The sequence below is a fragment of the Aulonocara stuartgranti genome (genome assembly GCF_965226115.1).
Source record: "Aulonocara stuartgranti genome assembly, chromosome: 1".
Taxonomy (NCBI): domain Eukaryota; kingdom Metazoa; phylum Chordata; class Actinopteri; order Cichliformes; family Cichlidae; genus Aulonocara; species Aulonocara stuartgranti.
The window spans coordinates 18416630-18432392 of NC_138939.1; the positions used below are offsets into that span (position 1 = coordinate 18416630).

General features: G+C 42.7%; 2 protein-coding genes across 5 annotated transcripts in view; both read left to right on the top strand.

Annotated features, from left to right (window-relative positions):
• The window catches only part of gfod2 (glucose-fructose oxidoreductase domain containing 2), a 317249-nt gene extending 308912 nt beyond the window's left edge, over positions 1-8337 (top strand). For all 4 annotated transcript variants that reach the window (XM_082536333.1, XM_082536332.1, XM_082536330.1 and 1 more), the window contains one exon: positions 4109-8337. In XM_082536333.1, the coding sequence (XP_082392459.1) occupies positions 4109-5004 (896 nt within the window). In that variant the 3' untranslated portion in view covers positions 5005-8337. The remainder of the gene's footprint in view (positions 1-4108) is intronic.
• Positions 8338-10261: 1924 nt separating this feature from the next.
• LOC309706685 (uncharacterized protein) lies at positions 10262-15444 on the top strand. Its single transcript, XM_082533425.1, has 4 exons — positions 10262-12203; positions 12412-12831; positions 13330-13734; positions 14591-15444. Exons 1-4 carry the CDS (start codon positions 11960-11962, stop codon positions 14923-14925), a joined length of 1404 nt encoding a protein of 467 aa, XP_082389551.1. The 5' UTR covers positions 10262-11959; the 3' UTR covers positions 14926-15444.
• Positions 15445-15763: the final 319 nt, after the last annotated feature.

Sequence of the window (15763 nt, forward strand, 5' to 3'; positions counted from 1 at the left end):
CACATTTCTTCCTCTTGCAATAATGCTTTCATGTTATCAGTGTTCTGGTACCAAATTACAAAATTTTAATGAAAGCATGCAGTGCTCTGAAACACTGACCAGTGCCTCATGCCTGCTTGTGGTGATACTTATTAATCAACTGAGGGTAAAGTCAAAGCTACAGTGAAGAAGAAACTCACACAGTGAAAATGGCAGACAGCACAGATAGCAGGGAAAAGCACATCGGTGGCATTATTAATCACACTAATTAAACTGAAAAATATTGATTACACACACAGTGTGGCGAATAAATATATAATTACTGCTGATAGCCTCATTAGGGACATTTTTTTTTATTAGTTATACAGATATTTGATGTATCTTCCATGTTTGTTTTACAGTGTGTCCAGAACTGTAGGACTCAGTATCATGATATTGCTGTTATTTTGGGGAATGTATTATTAGTTGCTTCCACCTGTAATGACTATAATCCTAATGCAGCTCCTCTGGGGGTATCTCCACTTATCTTTGTGCTTCATCACAAGCCAAATGTGTCAGATAGAAACCCTTCAAGTTTCAGTTCTGGGTCTGGTTTCGATTTAGCACCCGTAGCTGTTTTCACACATGACCTCCATGGATTGTCAGTGTGGTAATTGCCCTACCTCATATGTAGCACACACCAGGTGATAGTCTACTTTAGATGCGTTCTCACTGCTGGAAATATTGCATTTGTTTAAAGCAAGGGAACTGCCTGGGTAGAGCATGCAAGAAGCAGCATACATGAGTGCCCACTCATTTGCTGGAACTTCACCAAACAATTATGTGTGCTGTTCCCACACGAGAACAGTCAACCATCACGCACCGTTTGTCCCAGTAGGCTGGAGATCGTTCAGTGTCCATTCTGACTACAGGGAGTGCAGAATTATTAGGCAAATGAGTATTTTGTCCACATCATCCTCTTCATGCATGTTGTCTTACTCCAAGCTGTATAGGCTCAAAAGCCTACTACACAGCAAAATCTCCAGTGTTAAATTAACACTGGAGAGTGTCTATATGGGTCCACACCTCTGAGTGTTAAATACAACACTGTTGAGTGTTAAATTAACACTTTTGACAGTGTTATATGTTTAAAAGTAACCTAGTCAGTTTTGAAGATTAACAAAGACTAACACTGAGCAGTGCTGGTTTTCTAACACTGGAATATTTCTAACATTTTGAGTTATTTTCCAGTGTTAGAAAATCAGCACTGCTCAGTGTTAGTCTTTGTTAATCTTCAAAACTGCTGGACATTATGAACAATGCTGGGCATCCTCTGCACACGGCCATAAACAATCAGAAGAGTCTGTTCAGTGACAGGTTGCTTCTCCCCAAGACAAGAACTAACAGACTTAAAAACTCCTTTGTCCCACACGCCATCAGACTGTTTAACTCCTCTCTGGAGGGGAGAGGGAGGGGAAACAGGAAACAGGAGGACAAAGGAGGGGGGAACAACTAAGCTGTAGTGCCTCTTCACCTCACTGTACAATACCTTGTGCAATACTTTTTGTAAATAGTCAACAGTGCAATAGACTCAATACTTGAAATGTGCAATTCACTTGTATTTTTATTTTTTATTCCTATTTATTCTATTTATCCCCTTTGTATATTTTATTTATATTTGTCTCTGTATTTTTATATATATATATATATATATATATATATATATATATATATATAAAACAATTCTGTAACTGTAACTTCGGTCGTTGCTGTGCTTTTTTTTGGAAGTCGAATTTCCCAGAGGAACCCACCCGAGGGATTAATAAAGTTCTATCTTATCTTATCTTATCAAAACTGACTAGGTTACTTTTAAACATATAACACTGTCAAAAGTGTTAATTTAACACTCAACAGTGTTGTATTTAACACTCAGAGGTGTGGACCCATATAGACACTCTCCAGTGTTAATTTAACACTGGAGATTTTGCTGTGTACCAATTAAGCATATTAGGTGATGTGCATCTCTGTAATGAGAAGGGGTGTGGTCTAATGACATCAACACCCTATATCAGGTGTGCATAATTATTAGGCAACGTCCTTTCCTTTGGCAAAATGGGTCAAAAGAAGGACTTGACAGGCTCAGAAAAGTCAAAAATAGTGAGATATCTTGCAGAGGGATGCAGCAGTCTCAAAATTGCAAAGCTTCTGAAGCGTGATCATCGAACAATCAAGCGTTTCATTCAAAATAGTCAACAGGGTCGCAAGAAGCGTGTGGAAAAACCAAGGTGCAAAATAACTGCCCATGAACTGAGAAAAGTCAAGCGTGCAGCTGCCAAGATGCCACTTGCCACCAGTTTGGCCATATTTCAGAGCTGCAACATCACTGGAGTGCCCAAAAGCACAAGGTGTGCAATACTCAGAGACATGGCCAAGGTAAGAAAGGCTGAAAGACGACCACCACCGAACAAGACACACAAGCTGAAACGTCAAGACTGGGCCAAGAAATACTCAATCAAGACTGGTTTTTCTAAGGTTTTATGGACTGATGAAATGAGAGTGAGTCTTGATGGGCCAGATGGATGGGCCTGTGGCTGGATTGGTAAAAGGGCAGAGAGCTCCAGTCCGACTCAGACGCCAGCAAGGTGGAGGTGGAGTACTGGTTTGGGCTGGTATCATCAAAGATGAGCTTGTGGGGCCTTTTCGGGTTGAGGATGGAGTCAAGCTCAACTCCCAGTCCTACTGCCAGTTCCTGGAAGACACCTTCTTCAAGCAGTGGTACAGGAAGAAGTCTGCATCCTTCAAGAAAAACATGATTTTCATGCAGGACAATGCTCCATCACACGCGTCCAAGTACTCCACAGCGTGGCTGGCAAGAAAGGGTATAAAAGAAGAAAAACTAATGACATGGCCACCTTGTTCACCTGATCTGAACCCCATTGAGAACCTGTGGTCCATCATCAAATGTGAGATTTACAAGGAGGGAAAACAGTACACCTCTCTGAACAGTGTCTGGGAGGCTGTGGTTGCTGCTGCACGCAATGTTGATGGTGAACAGATCAAAACACTGACAGAATCCATGGATGGCAGGCTTTTGAGTGTCCTTGCAAAGAAAGGTGGCTATATTGGTCGCTGATTTGTTTTTGTTTTGTTTTTGAATGTCAGAAATGTATATTTGTGAATGTGGAGATGTTATATTGGTTTCACTGGTAAAAATAAATGATTGAAATGGGTATATATTTGTTTTTTGTTAAGTTGCCTAATAATTATGCACAGTAATAGTCACCTGCACACACAGATATCCCCCTAAAATAGCTAAAACTAAAAACAAACTAAAAACTACTTCCAAAAACATTCAGCTTTGATATTAATGAGTTTTTTGGGTTCATTGAGAACATGGTTGTTGTTCAATAATAAAATTATTCCTCAAAAATACAACTTTCCTAATAATTCTGCACTCCCTGTATGTTAAACATTTGCTGTGTCACATACAGCTTCATCAGGTGAGGTGTGGAAAAGTTCAGAGCTGTGTATGCAAACAGCTCGTGCCCTGAAGCAGCTGGGTGTGGCAGGTCAGATCTCAAACGCATTTCCTCTGTAACGTATTCTTCAGGGTTTGTTATTGACGTGTGATTAATGGTGATCAAAGCCTTGATCAACAGCAATTGTAGCTACAAATTAAAAAAAAAAAAAAGAAAGAAAAATTCTGTCAGCAGTAGACTGAAGCAAATATAATCAACAAGGTTTCCCAATCAAAGGGGACTTGATACAGGGCTTTCTGTATCTGATGGAATTCCTAAGCGTTGACCACAGTTTCCTGTTTTAGTTGCAACTTCCTGAGTGTTTCCCTGCTGAGGGACTAATCCATGGGACCAATTCCAACGGCTAGTGAGGTCTGATTTAAAATGTATAACAAACGCTGCACTCACTAGATGCCATCACATTATTTTGGTTTATTCATACCTAATGAGTAAATGAACAGTAAAGCAATCAAATGCACACTCTGATAGATGCACCGAACTGAAACTGCTGCAGATCTGAGCTTATGTAAAAAAAAATAAATAAATAAATTGTGTGAAATCTGTTCTCATTGGCTCTACGCCAAAGATCAGTGCAGTAAGTTAATAACTGCTCAATCTCCGTCTGTCTTCAGGTATCGGTAAGAATGTCGTGTGTGAGAAAGCTGCAACTGCTGTGGATTCATTCAAGATGGTCACTGCAGCCAGATACTACCCACAGCTGCTCAGCATTATGGGTAACACCCTGCGCTTCCTGCCAGCTTTTGTTGCAATGCGCCAACTGCTGGTGGAGGGATATGTGGGCGAACTGCAGGTGTGTGATGTCCGAGTCTATGGTCCGAGCCTGCTGGACCAGTCGTACGGCTGGACCTGCGAGGAGCTGATGGGAGGAGGCGGTCTTCACACTGTTGGCTCCGCCATCATCGACCTTTTGAGTTACCTGTCTGGCACACGAGCACACCGCGTGCATGGTTTACTGCGGACCTTCGTGCAGCAAAACGGTTTGATCCGAGGGATACGCCGCGTCACCAGCGACGATTTCTGTTTCTTCCAAATGTTGATGGGTGGGACAGGGTCCAGTAGCGTGTGCTGCACTGTGACCCTAAACTTCAATATGCCGGGGTCGTTTGTACATGAGGTTATGGTAGTTGGATCCACTGGGAGATTAATTGCCAGAGGGACAGAACTGTATGGGCAACGCAACGGGAGTAAAAGCGAGGAGCTGTTGGTAGGCGACAACGGCTGGGTGGGACCAGAGGTAAAAGAAATGCCCCTGCCTCTCCTGCAGGGCCTGAGCTCCATGGTGAAGGCGCTGAGGCAGTCTTTTCAGGCTAAGGAGGAGCGCCGGTGTTGGGCACGGGGACCAGTTGCCACTGCACCAACGTTTGAGGACGGTCTGTACGTGCAGACGGTGGTGGAGGCGGTGAAGCGGTCCAGCAGCAGCGGAGAATGGGAGTGTGTTGAGATCATGAGTCATGAACCTGATCCAAACCAGAACCTGTGTGAGGCTCTCAAGAGAAACAAAAACTAGATCTGTTAATTCACCCAGTGCGACTACTGCATGTCTGACAAAACGGAGCTCTGAATGTTTCAAGTCCGCTGCTTCGACCTTTTATGTGACACATGACTACTTGGCTTGTTTTTTTTTAACACACTTGTCACAATTTGAACTTCTTTTTTTTTTTTTTTTTATTTGACTGTGTTGTGAATGCTTGAACCCTCACAGATGTGATTTGTTTGTACACTAAATTTGTAAACCACAGCTCTATTATTCTGATTCTCAACAGAAAACATTATCATAGCTGTAAAGCTCATTTAAATGTGTTAAAAGCTCCCTGTGTCCCACCGACAGTCACCTTACGCTGCCTTGATTATCATTCTTAGCTTGAAGTTGTGGAGTCATGATTTCAGATTTTCGGCTAAAAAAGGATCTAGACCTATATTAGTTGTTAGCCAATAGTAGATTTTAATTTTAAAAAATGGTTTTAGGTTGTTGGGTGGTTTTTTTTTGTTTTCAACTTATGAGCAGTTTCTTTAGATTTATTAATATAGAAAGAAAACAATTATGAAATCTGAATAAGTGCATTACCCCTGAACATCCCTTTTTTTCTGGTTATTGTTTTTAATTTTTTGTTGTTGTTGTTTTTTCTTTTAAAGTTTGGGTATCACCAGAGAGTTTGAGCTGAGTCTAATATTTCCATGACCACCGGCTGGCTCGCTGGCTAATAAACCATGCACCAGCAGGAACAGTTCATTGAACCCTGCAAGAAGTCAGTGGTTTCAGGGCAGATTGAAAAGAGTGTCTCAGTCATATCTGAGATTGTTTTGGCCTGCTGATAACGTGAGAGGGGTTAATGGGTACAGTATGCCTATTTTATCTGAATTAATAGTCTCAGCTTGTATATCCACCCTTTTTTGATGGTACAGCAGAGTTTTAGGATAGTTATTTTGTTGAGCCTTCAGCTCTGGGTCAAGGATCCTTTCCCCCACTTTGCAAATCCAGGTCTGTAAGTTTCAGCATATTGGTTGCAGTTCACCAGCTGACGCCTGTAGCTACAGAAAGATTTGTTCAAGCACCATTTTTCAGGTGATTAATGATGCTGTGTATTACTATAGGGAAACTGGAACACCATGTGATTCTCTACTGTAGATAAAATTTAGACTTTAATATGTTTGAATGGAAATATATTGGTGTTAATGTACACTAACAGCACCTTTCTGTAAAAGAGGGAGTGTTTACCTCAGCCATGACTGTGACCATCACAGCAGCCGCGTGATTTGACTAACAAATGACCCGTTGTGATTCTGATAGAACTCAAATTAGAGTAAGTATAATGGAGCTGTGTTCAGTTTACTTTCTATTTTATTTTTCACCATGTAATAAGTATATTTTAGACATTTGAAAAAAAAGAGGTTTAATAATGTGTTTGTTACAAAATGGCCATGACTTACATGATACCAGGGATTGAGTAAAATAAGCTATGTAGAGAATAAAGTAACAGTCTGTAGCAATGCCCCTGAATTCCCCACTGTAAATGTATACTGAACTATTACTCCTGTAAGCTGGAAAAGAGGATGTAGAAAGTACGGTTGCCTGCTGCACAGACAGAGCAGCAGTCACAGTTTTACCAAAGTACATTATAAAAATTCAAAATAAAAGCTCTACTCTAGGATGGATGACTCAGCCATGTCCTGTTACATAACTGAATTATGCCTCAGGGAGTTTTTAGTGCATACGCTTAGCACCTGTTTTTCCATTTTGGACTGATAGTATTCCATAAGGATGTAGACCTTATGGAATACTATCACCATGTTAAATTGGTATTTCCAGTTTATTTTGATGTGTATTTTCATAGACAGTATAACAGATGAACGAAGCTTTCAAGTCTAAAAATTGAAGCCAGCCTAGAAGTGCCATAAACGGAATTATTTTTAAAGGCAAAACCTGCAATACTGTGGGGGGAATGACCATTGAATTTGACCTGTGTAAACACTCTCCTGTTGAGTCACTCATTTTGGGTCACACTAAATAAATGATTACGTCTGTTTTCTAAATTTTGGTCATTCTTTGTGTCCGATAAAAAGATTTTTGAGGGTATGCTGGTTAGCTAGCAGCTTGTGATTGGCAAGCTGTTATGAGCATCACAGTAGCTATGTCCATCTTTTATACTGTCCATGGATTTATTAAATAGATTATAAGATGACAACAACATTGAAAATAAAAGCTAGGATGCTTAGGGGGAGTCATTCTCACATGCTCTGTTTGTTTGTTCGTTTCGGTTTTCTTCTGTGATGTTTTGGGCAAACAATGACTGCTGAGATCAAACGTCAGTTGATTATTTGGATTGTGTCTCAGGGAGTGTTTTGGAGATGTTCTTGGCACCTGATTTCCACTTCACACTGATCATAATCCATTTAACCAGAGAGCTTCTACTAGCCTTCAGGCTGCAAAGCAGAAAATTATAGTAGCAGCCGGCTCTTCATAGCATTCAGTGTTTAGTGGTAAACTCTGAGATGTATTGGATTCAAAGCCTGAGTGGTTTTAAAGTTTGTGTTTAAGGTGTGTTTACATTTGTTAAGCACCGAAGTAAATTGTAGATTTTTTTTTTTTTTTTCCAAACACATGTGGGGTCACCAGTCGTTCAGAAACTGTACTGATGTTTTTATTGAGTGAAATCACTGGATTTGATCTGTGTGAAAGTGTAAATGTGCTCCGAGCCAGACAAGCTTCACAGGTGTTGTAGTCACTCACTGCTTCTTACTTCTGCTGACTATCCTAACAAATCGTGGCTTCACTGTTGCTAACGCTGGTGTGGCAGGAAGTGACAGGGGGTGTGTACTGCTTTGGTCTGGCGTGTCTGTCCCCTTCTTCAGCACCACGCAGGATCTGCAGATATAAACAGATTCCCGTTACACTCTTACTTCATGGTGTCCCAACAGTGCTTTACAAAAACAGGAAGTTGAGTTTACATTAAGTGTCTTTATAAAACACAAAGCATGTCACGTTTGCCTGCAGGATGTTCCATAATCTGACACTGCTAAAATACATTCCAGCATTCATCATCATCTTCTTATCTACAGTTTTGTTGTTTTTGCACTGAGAATAACATGATGCCACATATTTAATAAACAGCGTGATGCGTGTAGTGTCCAGCCAGCTCGCTGAAGAACACTTTTTGTATTTATTTGTAAGCTCAAGTGGAGAAAGTTTGCCATTTTTTGCTTTCAGCCTGTGAACTTCTTTTTAAACCTGTTTTTTTTTTTTTTTTAAAAAGCACTAATGTGTTGCTTTAAAGTAGGGAAACTGTAATGCTCATCTGCTTGACGGATATTTCCTTTAATAAAAACGGCTGCCTTTGTTTAACACCTGTTGTCTAATCTGAGTTTGTTCATTGTGTTAACTGTGAAGAAGCAAGGCAAGCTAAGCATAGAAAAAGAAAAAAAACCCTCCATCAACCTCGATGCTCCTCTAAAACATATAAAGTGAGGGTTACATTAGAATTATTGTGCTGTAATCTGATGGCACAGCATCAGCCACTCCAGCTTGTTTGAGAACATGTGGAGTGTGAGAATATGCCAAAGACAATCAATTTAAGAGATGCCAGTTTATCTTTTATTATTATCAAACTGTTGCAGTAAGAGAAAACCATTCCATTGATCTATACTAATTCTAGCAAGTGCAGGGCATGAGTCTTTTGCCATACTTTACTCAAATCTGTGTTCTACCCAACTTTATTCACTCATGAAATTACAAGAGTTCCATGGCTACATCTTTAAAACTCGAGTCAAATGTCAAACACCTTTAAAGAGCTCTCATTTGATGAGTGGATGGTGGGGTGGGTGCAGTTTTCTCTGTGGTGGGGTTGGGTGGACTGTCCCGGGCTCTGTGGGGCCGGGAGGCGCTGCTGCACTGGGCCCCGGTCTGGATGGGCCTGGGCCCCCTTTCCCTGGCGGGTCGCGGAGTATGGGGGTGCCTACTGGGGTCAGTGGGGGAGCTGGCCCCAGGGAGGGGTCACTTGCCCCTCCCTTCCTTCCCTCCCCATCTCCAGCTGCCTCCCTCTTCCCGCTCCACCACAACCACCCACACATGCAGGACCTTGGAGTAGGGGTATGTCACCAGGGTGCAGACGAGGCTACCCCCCCGCCCCCCCCCCCCCCCCCCCCCTCTGTCCCCTTCTGGCTGCCTCTGCCTCAATTTTATCCCACAACTTAGACATTCACATTACTCACACTCTCATAACACATACATATAGGATCTTGGGGGTGGGCACGATACACGGAATCCAAAGTACCATCAGGGTGTACACCCCACCCCTGGCGTCGTTGCCCACCTCTCAATTTTAAATACACGTAGACATTGAGGGCTAGCAGGAGGGACCATGCGCTTACCTGCTGCTCTCTGGCAGGTAGCTCCAAGCCCTCCTGGGTTTTAAATGCACCTTAGAACACAAATGCATCAACATTACAATGAGCGGGTGGAGGGAGGTTTGGAGTCTTCTCTCACCCCCGTTCTCTGCGACCTGCTGGAGCGGGGGGGCTAGGAGGAGGAGTTGGCCGTCCGACTGCGGTCTGGAGTGTGGGGCCTTCCTGCTGCTGCGGAGTCGGGGCGGTCTGCCTCCCCCCACCGCAGGGAAAAGGGTAACACCACCTGGGTCTGGGTGCAGTTCCCCCCTCCAGGGGCGGGGGCACCTAGACCCGGTTTGTAGAGTACGCTTGGGGAGTGTGATCGTGTGTACAGCGTCTCTTTATGTCTGTCTCCACGTTGGTTGAGTGTGGAGTAAGTGTATATGAGAGCATGAGGGTGGGAATGGATGTTTGTATCTGTGTGTGCCTGTATGTCTGTGTCTATATGTCAGGTTGGGTGTCAGGCGCCACCTCTCTGGGGACATCTCAGGCCCTCCAAGGTTTGGAGGCCTATCTCCCCCTACCACCACTTCCCCTGCCAGTGGCGGACCCCCTCAGACATCGGTGCGTTGGTGGTTCTCTGTGTCCGGGGATGGGCGTCCAGGTACACACCGGCTCACTCCTTGGCGGCCGCTTATCGGGGCCTGGAGCCTGGGGCTCGCTCGGGCCACTTCGGAGGTGGGGTGCCCCCGGCCTCTCGGCCTGGGGCTCGGTCACTCAGGCGCGGCTGGCTGCCGGCGGAGCTCACGGGCGCGTCACTGCAACTCCCCCTGGCTTCTGCTTCGCAGCTGCTGAGTGAGCCCTCATCTGGGACTCTCCTCAGCTCTTTCTGGGACAGTGGCACGGCTGCCCCTCTGTTGGTCTTCCTTGGTCTCTTGTGTTCTGGGGGCCTCTGGATGTCTGGAGTTTTGATCTCCTCCATACCTGCTTCATGCCCTGGAGGACGGGGCTGTGGCCCCCCCACACCCTCTAGCAGATCATTACAAGAAGGAACCTTTTAAAAAACAAAAAACAAGCGCGTCCATGCTCACAGGTGTACACACGGGTGATCACACCCACAAACTGCACCCTTTTTGGCTCCTACCTCAGGGCACACTGTGTTCTGTTGGTCTTGTGTGCTGCACAGTGGTGTTTAGTGTTTGGTATTTGCTGTCGTATTCCCATGTATCATTGTGGTGTTGTTTGTTCTGTTGCTCTTGTTCTCTTCTGCTTGTTTTCTTTTTTCTTTCTCAGCAGGTGACCCAGGTGATTGATATATGCATTTTTTTCTTCTCTGCCCATTCTGTTGGTTTTTGTCTTTTGCCCTTCTCCCCCGTCCCTCTTCTCAGCTGTTTCTCTTTCCCTCTTTCTTTCTCCCCTTCTTTCCCCCAGTCAAGTCTGTCCCGTATTCAGTAAGTGAAAATAAAAGAAACAATAAAAGGTGAATCAAATGGACCATTACGGCAAGGCTGGGATGGTCAATTTGGTAAAGTAAATCCGTTGGGCATCTTTCTTTGCCTTTAGACAACAATTCTGATGGCAAAAGAGCCAAACGGGACAGGCAAAAAAAAAAAAGAGCTCTCATTTTCACAAGTATACTCGAGCACACCTATTGTGTAGTCATAGAGATATAAAGCTAATTCCTTACTCACAAGGGGCCACCACATTAGGGCAGTTCCACATGCTTTGATTTTGTTAATTTTTACATTGTATGCCCTCCAAAGGGATATGTGTCTGCCCCCAGGATCAAACCGGGGATCTTTTATTTGTTAGGTGAACGTGTAAACAGCTACATCATAGAGTTATCATGATAGCTAGTTTATATTTATAGTATTATTTCCTTTGAACTTTATGTTATCAGTAAAATTTAGATTCCATTAGGTTTTATTGTCTACGCAGTTTAGTTTTTAATAATTAGTTTCAGTGTTTGTTTGTTTGATTGTTTTTATTAACTCGGTTATTTAATTTTCATTCTTTCAGCATTCTCTTATTCTCCACGACCGGATTAAATAATCAGATTTTTAAAAGTCCACTGCATCTCCTAGATATCCTCATAATGATAATAAGAAAATATATTAAATAAAATTAAAAAATAAACTAATTTTTGAGTCGGGTTTAGTAAACATTTAAGATACGTCTACTTGTAATTGTCGCGAATCGCTATGAATCTGTTGCTTGTGGACGGTAGAGGCTGCCTAGGTAACCATCTTCCGTATTTACTACCGGGTCAGCAGCGGTAGCGACATGCTTTCATTGGTAGTTTTTTTCAGTCGTTCGCGTGGAAGCAACACTTCGCGTCGCCAGCGGTTATTCTGTCGCCTTTAGTAGCTGAAAGTCGCTGAAAGTCATTCACTTTCTATGGACTCCGGTCGCCACGTCGCTTCCAGTGTTGTCCCGCGGAAGACGACGGTTGATACCCCGGATATGACGTAGGGCTATTACATTTTCGTATGCTGCCTGCGCGTAGTATCAGCTAGGCTAGCACATCAAAAACAAATAAACTTCATTAATAGTACGGATAGCCGCAGAGTAATTATTCGTTGTGTACCGAGCCGTGGCATTTGACCCTTTATTCACAGCAGTGCCAACCTGTATCCACCGCGATGGTTCGGGCGCGTAGTAGTGTAGTTTGGAGTTTTTTCGAAAACAACGACTCGCGGTCTGTCCGTTGTCTTCTCTGCGCTCGTCACTTGCTCAAAAAAGGTTGTGGTTCCACCACTGCTATGCTGAGACACCTGCGTGTGAAGCATCCCACCGAGCTCTCCACGAGAAGTAACGGACCCGGATCTAAACCTGGCCCCGGGGAAGACCAGCACCATCGGGCGGAAGGAGAGCAGTTCTGCTCCGGTACAGCTCGTCAAACCATCTAAAGTGAACCCCAGCTTTGTGGGGACAGAAGTAGATATACTGTATAGTGTTTTAGAAAAAGGCCGCCAAAGGGTTAGGGTTAGTTAAGGATGAAAACCATATTCTATGTGTATTGAGCAGTCACTAAGTATTATCATGTAGCAGAATGTTCACCACTTAAATGTAACTTTGCCTCTTTCTTCTTCAGTGGAAGTGGCACTGGAGGACGATGAGGGTGGCACCATCACCGCAGTACACACAACTGGAATCAGCTCTTCTTTGAATGACCTCCTTCCACAGGAGGGTCCATCAGAAATAATAACACAAATGGAGACAAGTGATGAGCTCCCTGTGAAACGTTCACGACATCGCAGCGTGATCTGGAAACACTTTGATTGCTTGGACAATCTGAACGCCGTTCGTTGTCGCATCTGCATGAAGAAGCTGGTCGAAAGTGGTGGCGTCAGCAACCTGCGGCGACACTTGTCCTCAAAACATCCTAAGGTGTACTCTGAGCTGTTATCCACCCAGCAGTACCCACCAACACCCTTAAACTCCTCACAGGACTCAAACACTAACCCTGAGTCCGATGAGGCCTTATGGGGGACAGAGCAGAGTGATGCTCAAGGTAAGCTGTTTGACAGCCATATTAAAGTTTCACATCTACACAAACAAGAGATAACACCTTGCTTATCTTCCTCTTCAGTATCAAGGGAGGTAGCTAAAGTTCTGGATTGTTTTCCAGTGTTTAGTTTGATTTTTCCTTTCTAAGATCACTCGCTATGCTCCCAGTGGTCTTATATCTCTTTGTGATTGGTCAGATGCTGCCAGTGTCACACCTTTTCATGTATGTGTATCTATGAAAAGGAGAATAAAGAATCATTTGAAAGGATTTAGGCATTGATTATGCATATAATATGGTCTCCTTTTTATCTGAGTGACCAATACACACAAACTTAAGTGGCTCAAATTTATAACACACAAACAGCTGTGCATCTACATCTGGAAAAATAAGTGAACTGCTATAATGTGACTTCTTCTCTAAAGGCGACCTGGAGTCAGGTGTTCCATTTAAGGACATGAGGTATGAGTTGTGTGATTACAACTATGTTTTCTTTCTTTTCAGTGGAAGTCTTGTCGAAGGACAGAGACTCTGAGACAGTAACACTGGTGAATGAAACCGATAACAGTGTGGCTATCAACGGTATCTTAGACGCTTCCCACGGAAATCCAGCAGAACCTCAAACACACACAGGGGGGAGTGACGACCTTCCTGCAGGACGTCCACTACGCAGTACCATCTGGAGACACTTTGAGCGCTTGGACAGCCTGAACGCTGCTCGTTGCCGTATCTGCACGAAGAAGCTGAAGTGCGGGAAAAATAGCTCCAGTAATCTGCACCGACACATGTCAAAGAGACACCCAAACTTGCTGTTAGAGCAGGTGTCCAATGGGCTGCGTTTACCGGCGTTAAACTCATCTCCGGTCTCACATGCCAACAACAAGACGTCAGAGCAGAGACAGGCTCCAGGTATGATTTTATAGCTCACTGCTGTTTCACTCAGTCTACAGGAATGGTTATGATACAAATCTCTCCCTCTAAATGCTTCACTCTGTCAGCCCTGCTTGTGGTCGCATGGTCCTGTTTCTCCATGTAAATGTGTTCAAAGTAATTTTCTCAATTAAGAGGATGAATACACACAATACACACAATAAATATATATATATATATATATATATATATATATATATATATATATATATATATATATATATATATATATTTTTATATATATATATATATATATATATATTTTTATATATATATATATATATATATATATATATATATATATATATATATACATGTATTTATACATATGTGTGTGTATATACATGTATTTATACATATGTGTGTGTATATACATGTATTTATACGTGTGTGTGTGTATATACATGTATTTATACGTGTGTGTGTGAGTGAGTGAGTGAGTGAGTGTAATGTGCCATTGCTCACACTCTGAACCGAAGAGAAAGGAAGAAAAGAACAGGCAGACCGAATGGGCTCGTGCTGATGCAGCCACTACTCTGTCTGCACTCCCTACTCTTTGGTTTAGAGAAATTTCCTTTTTACAAGACTGAAGTGCCATAGTCATTACTCCAAATTATGGCACAATTTGATATATAAATCTATATTTTGAGGACTTATTTTTTGTTCTTTTTTTCTTTACTTTAAATGTTTATCTGTTCCAAATACCTGTTATAACTCCCTCTGATTAAGAAAAATCAGTAGCAGCCCTTAAAAAGACACTTCAGTCCTGTTTTCCAGGTTTCCACTGTGCTGGAGGCTGTAATGAGCCTAAACCTGAGTCCTTCTCCTCTTGCAGGTGCATTGAAGATGTCTGAAGGAGAAAAGCGTACGCTCAAGAGGGAGAGAGAGCTGATAGAAGCGCTGAGGAGAACGCAGAAGGAGGAGGCTCGGACTCTGGAGCATCAGAGGGAGCTGCTGGAGAAGCTGCGTGCAGCTAGTGCCAGAGAGGCAGCAGCAGAGAGGGAGCAAATCGAGTCTCTGAGGAAAGCACAGCAGGAGGAAGCCAACGACTTAAGTAGACAGCGAGAGGAGCTGCAGAAGGAAAAGGAAGAACTACAGAAGAAATGGGAAGAACTCCAGCAGGAAAGAGAAGAGCTCCTGCTGTTTTCCAGAGAGCAGCAAGTCTCTTGATTTTAACTTTGATGAATGCAGCCAGCATTGCTTAAAACACAAAATGCTCTGAATTTGTTTTAGTAAAATATGAAAATTTGAAAACAATAGGTGTGCAGTGGTTTGTTTGGGTTTCTTTTGTTACGGCTTCATCCTGGTATTTAATCCAGGACCCCATCTCACCTTGCAAAGCCACAAAAAGCAACTTTCAGTTAACTTTTCCCTTTAAAGATACCAAGAATATCAAATAGCTCAGACATAAAAATATGTTTTTAATACCATAGTAGGTGGGGATGATCTGCCAATGGCTTTCCAGGACAATATACAATAATGGTGGTGACGTGTGCTGGTCTATGCATTACATTTAACCCTCTACCGTAAACTATTATCAAGTTAATACAGAAATTTTCTCTTTTCATTAAGCAAACTTGAGAGCCACAAAACTGCTTTTGTTCATTCACATTTTTAGCAAATAATTATATGTTATTAAAATGTGTACTTGGTTAAATAAATCTTGGTTTATGCTTGTACATCATCTCATATGCGTCTGTAAACCTTTATACACCAATTTCCTTCCGTAGTTTTAGCCCCATACGGTCTCTCCGTTCACTGAGAAGTGTCGCAGTAGCGCCCTCTAGGGGACCAGTTTCGGTGCTGTGGGTTTGTGAGCATGCGTGGTGGTACGTGAAAAGTTTCTCCCCGAGTAACAGTTGTCAGGCACTTGTGTAAAAATGCTGACCTATCCTCACCACTAACAGACTTTAATATGTAATAAAATTTATATATTTATATTATACTTGGTTAAATATAACGTTGTCGACACGGTTATGATTTTAAGACGAGTTCGTCTTCTCTAAAG

What these genes read in the sequence shown, in the direction of transcription:
- LOC309706685 (XM_082533425.1), top strand. Translation starts at nt 11,960, where the DNA reads ATGGTTCGGGCGCGTAGTAGTGTAGTTTGGAGTTTTTTCGAAAACAAC. An exon ending in AGGAGAGCAGTTCTGCTCCG is followed by an intron (nt 12,204 to 12,411) that starts GTACAGCTCGTC and finishes TTTCTTCTTCAG; the next exon opens with TGGAAGTGGCACTGGAGGAC. An exon ending in AGAGCAGAGACAGGCTCCAG is followed by an intron (nt 13,735 to 14,590) that starts GTATGATTTTAT and finishes CTCCTCTTGCAG; the next exon opens with GTGCATTGAAGATGTCTGAA.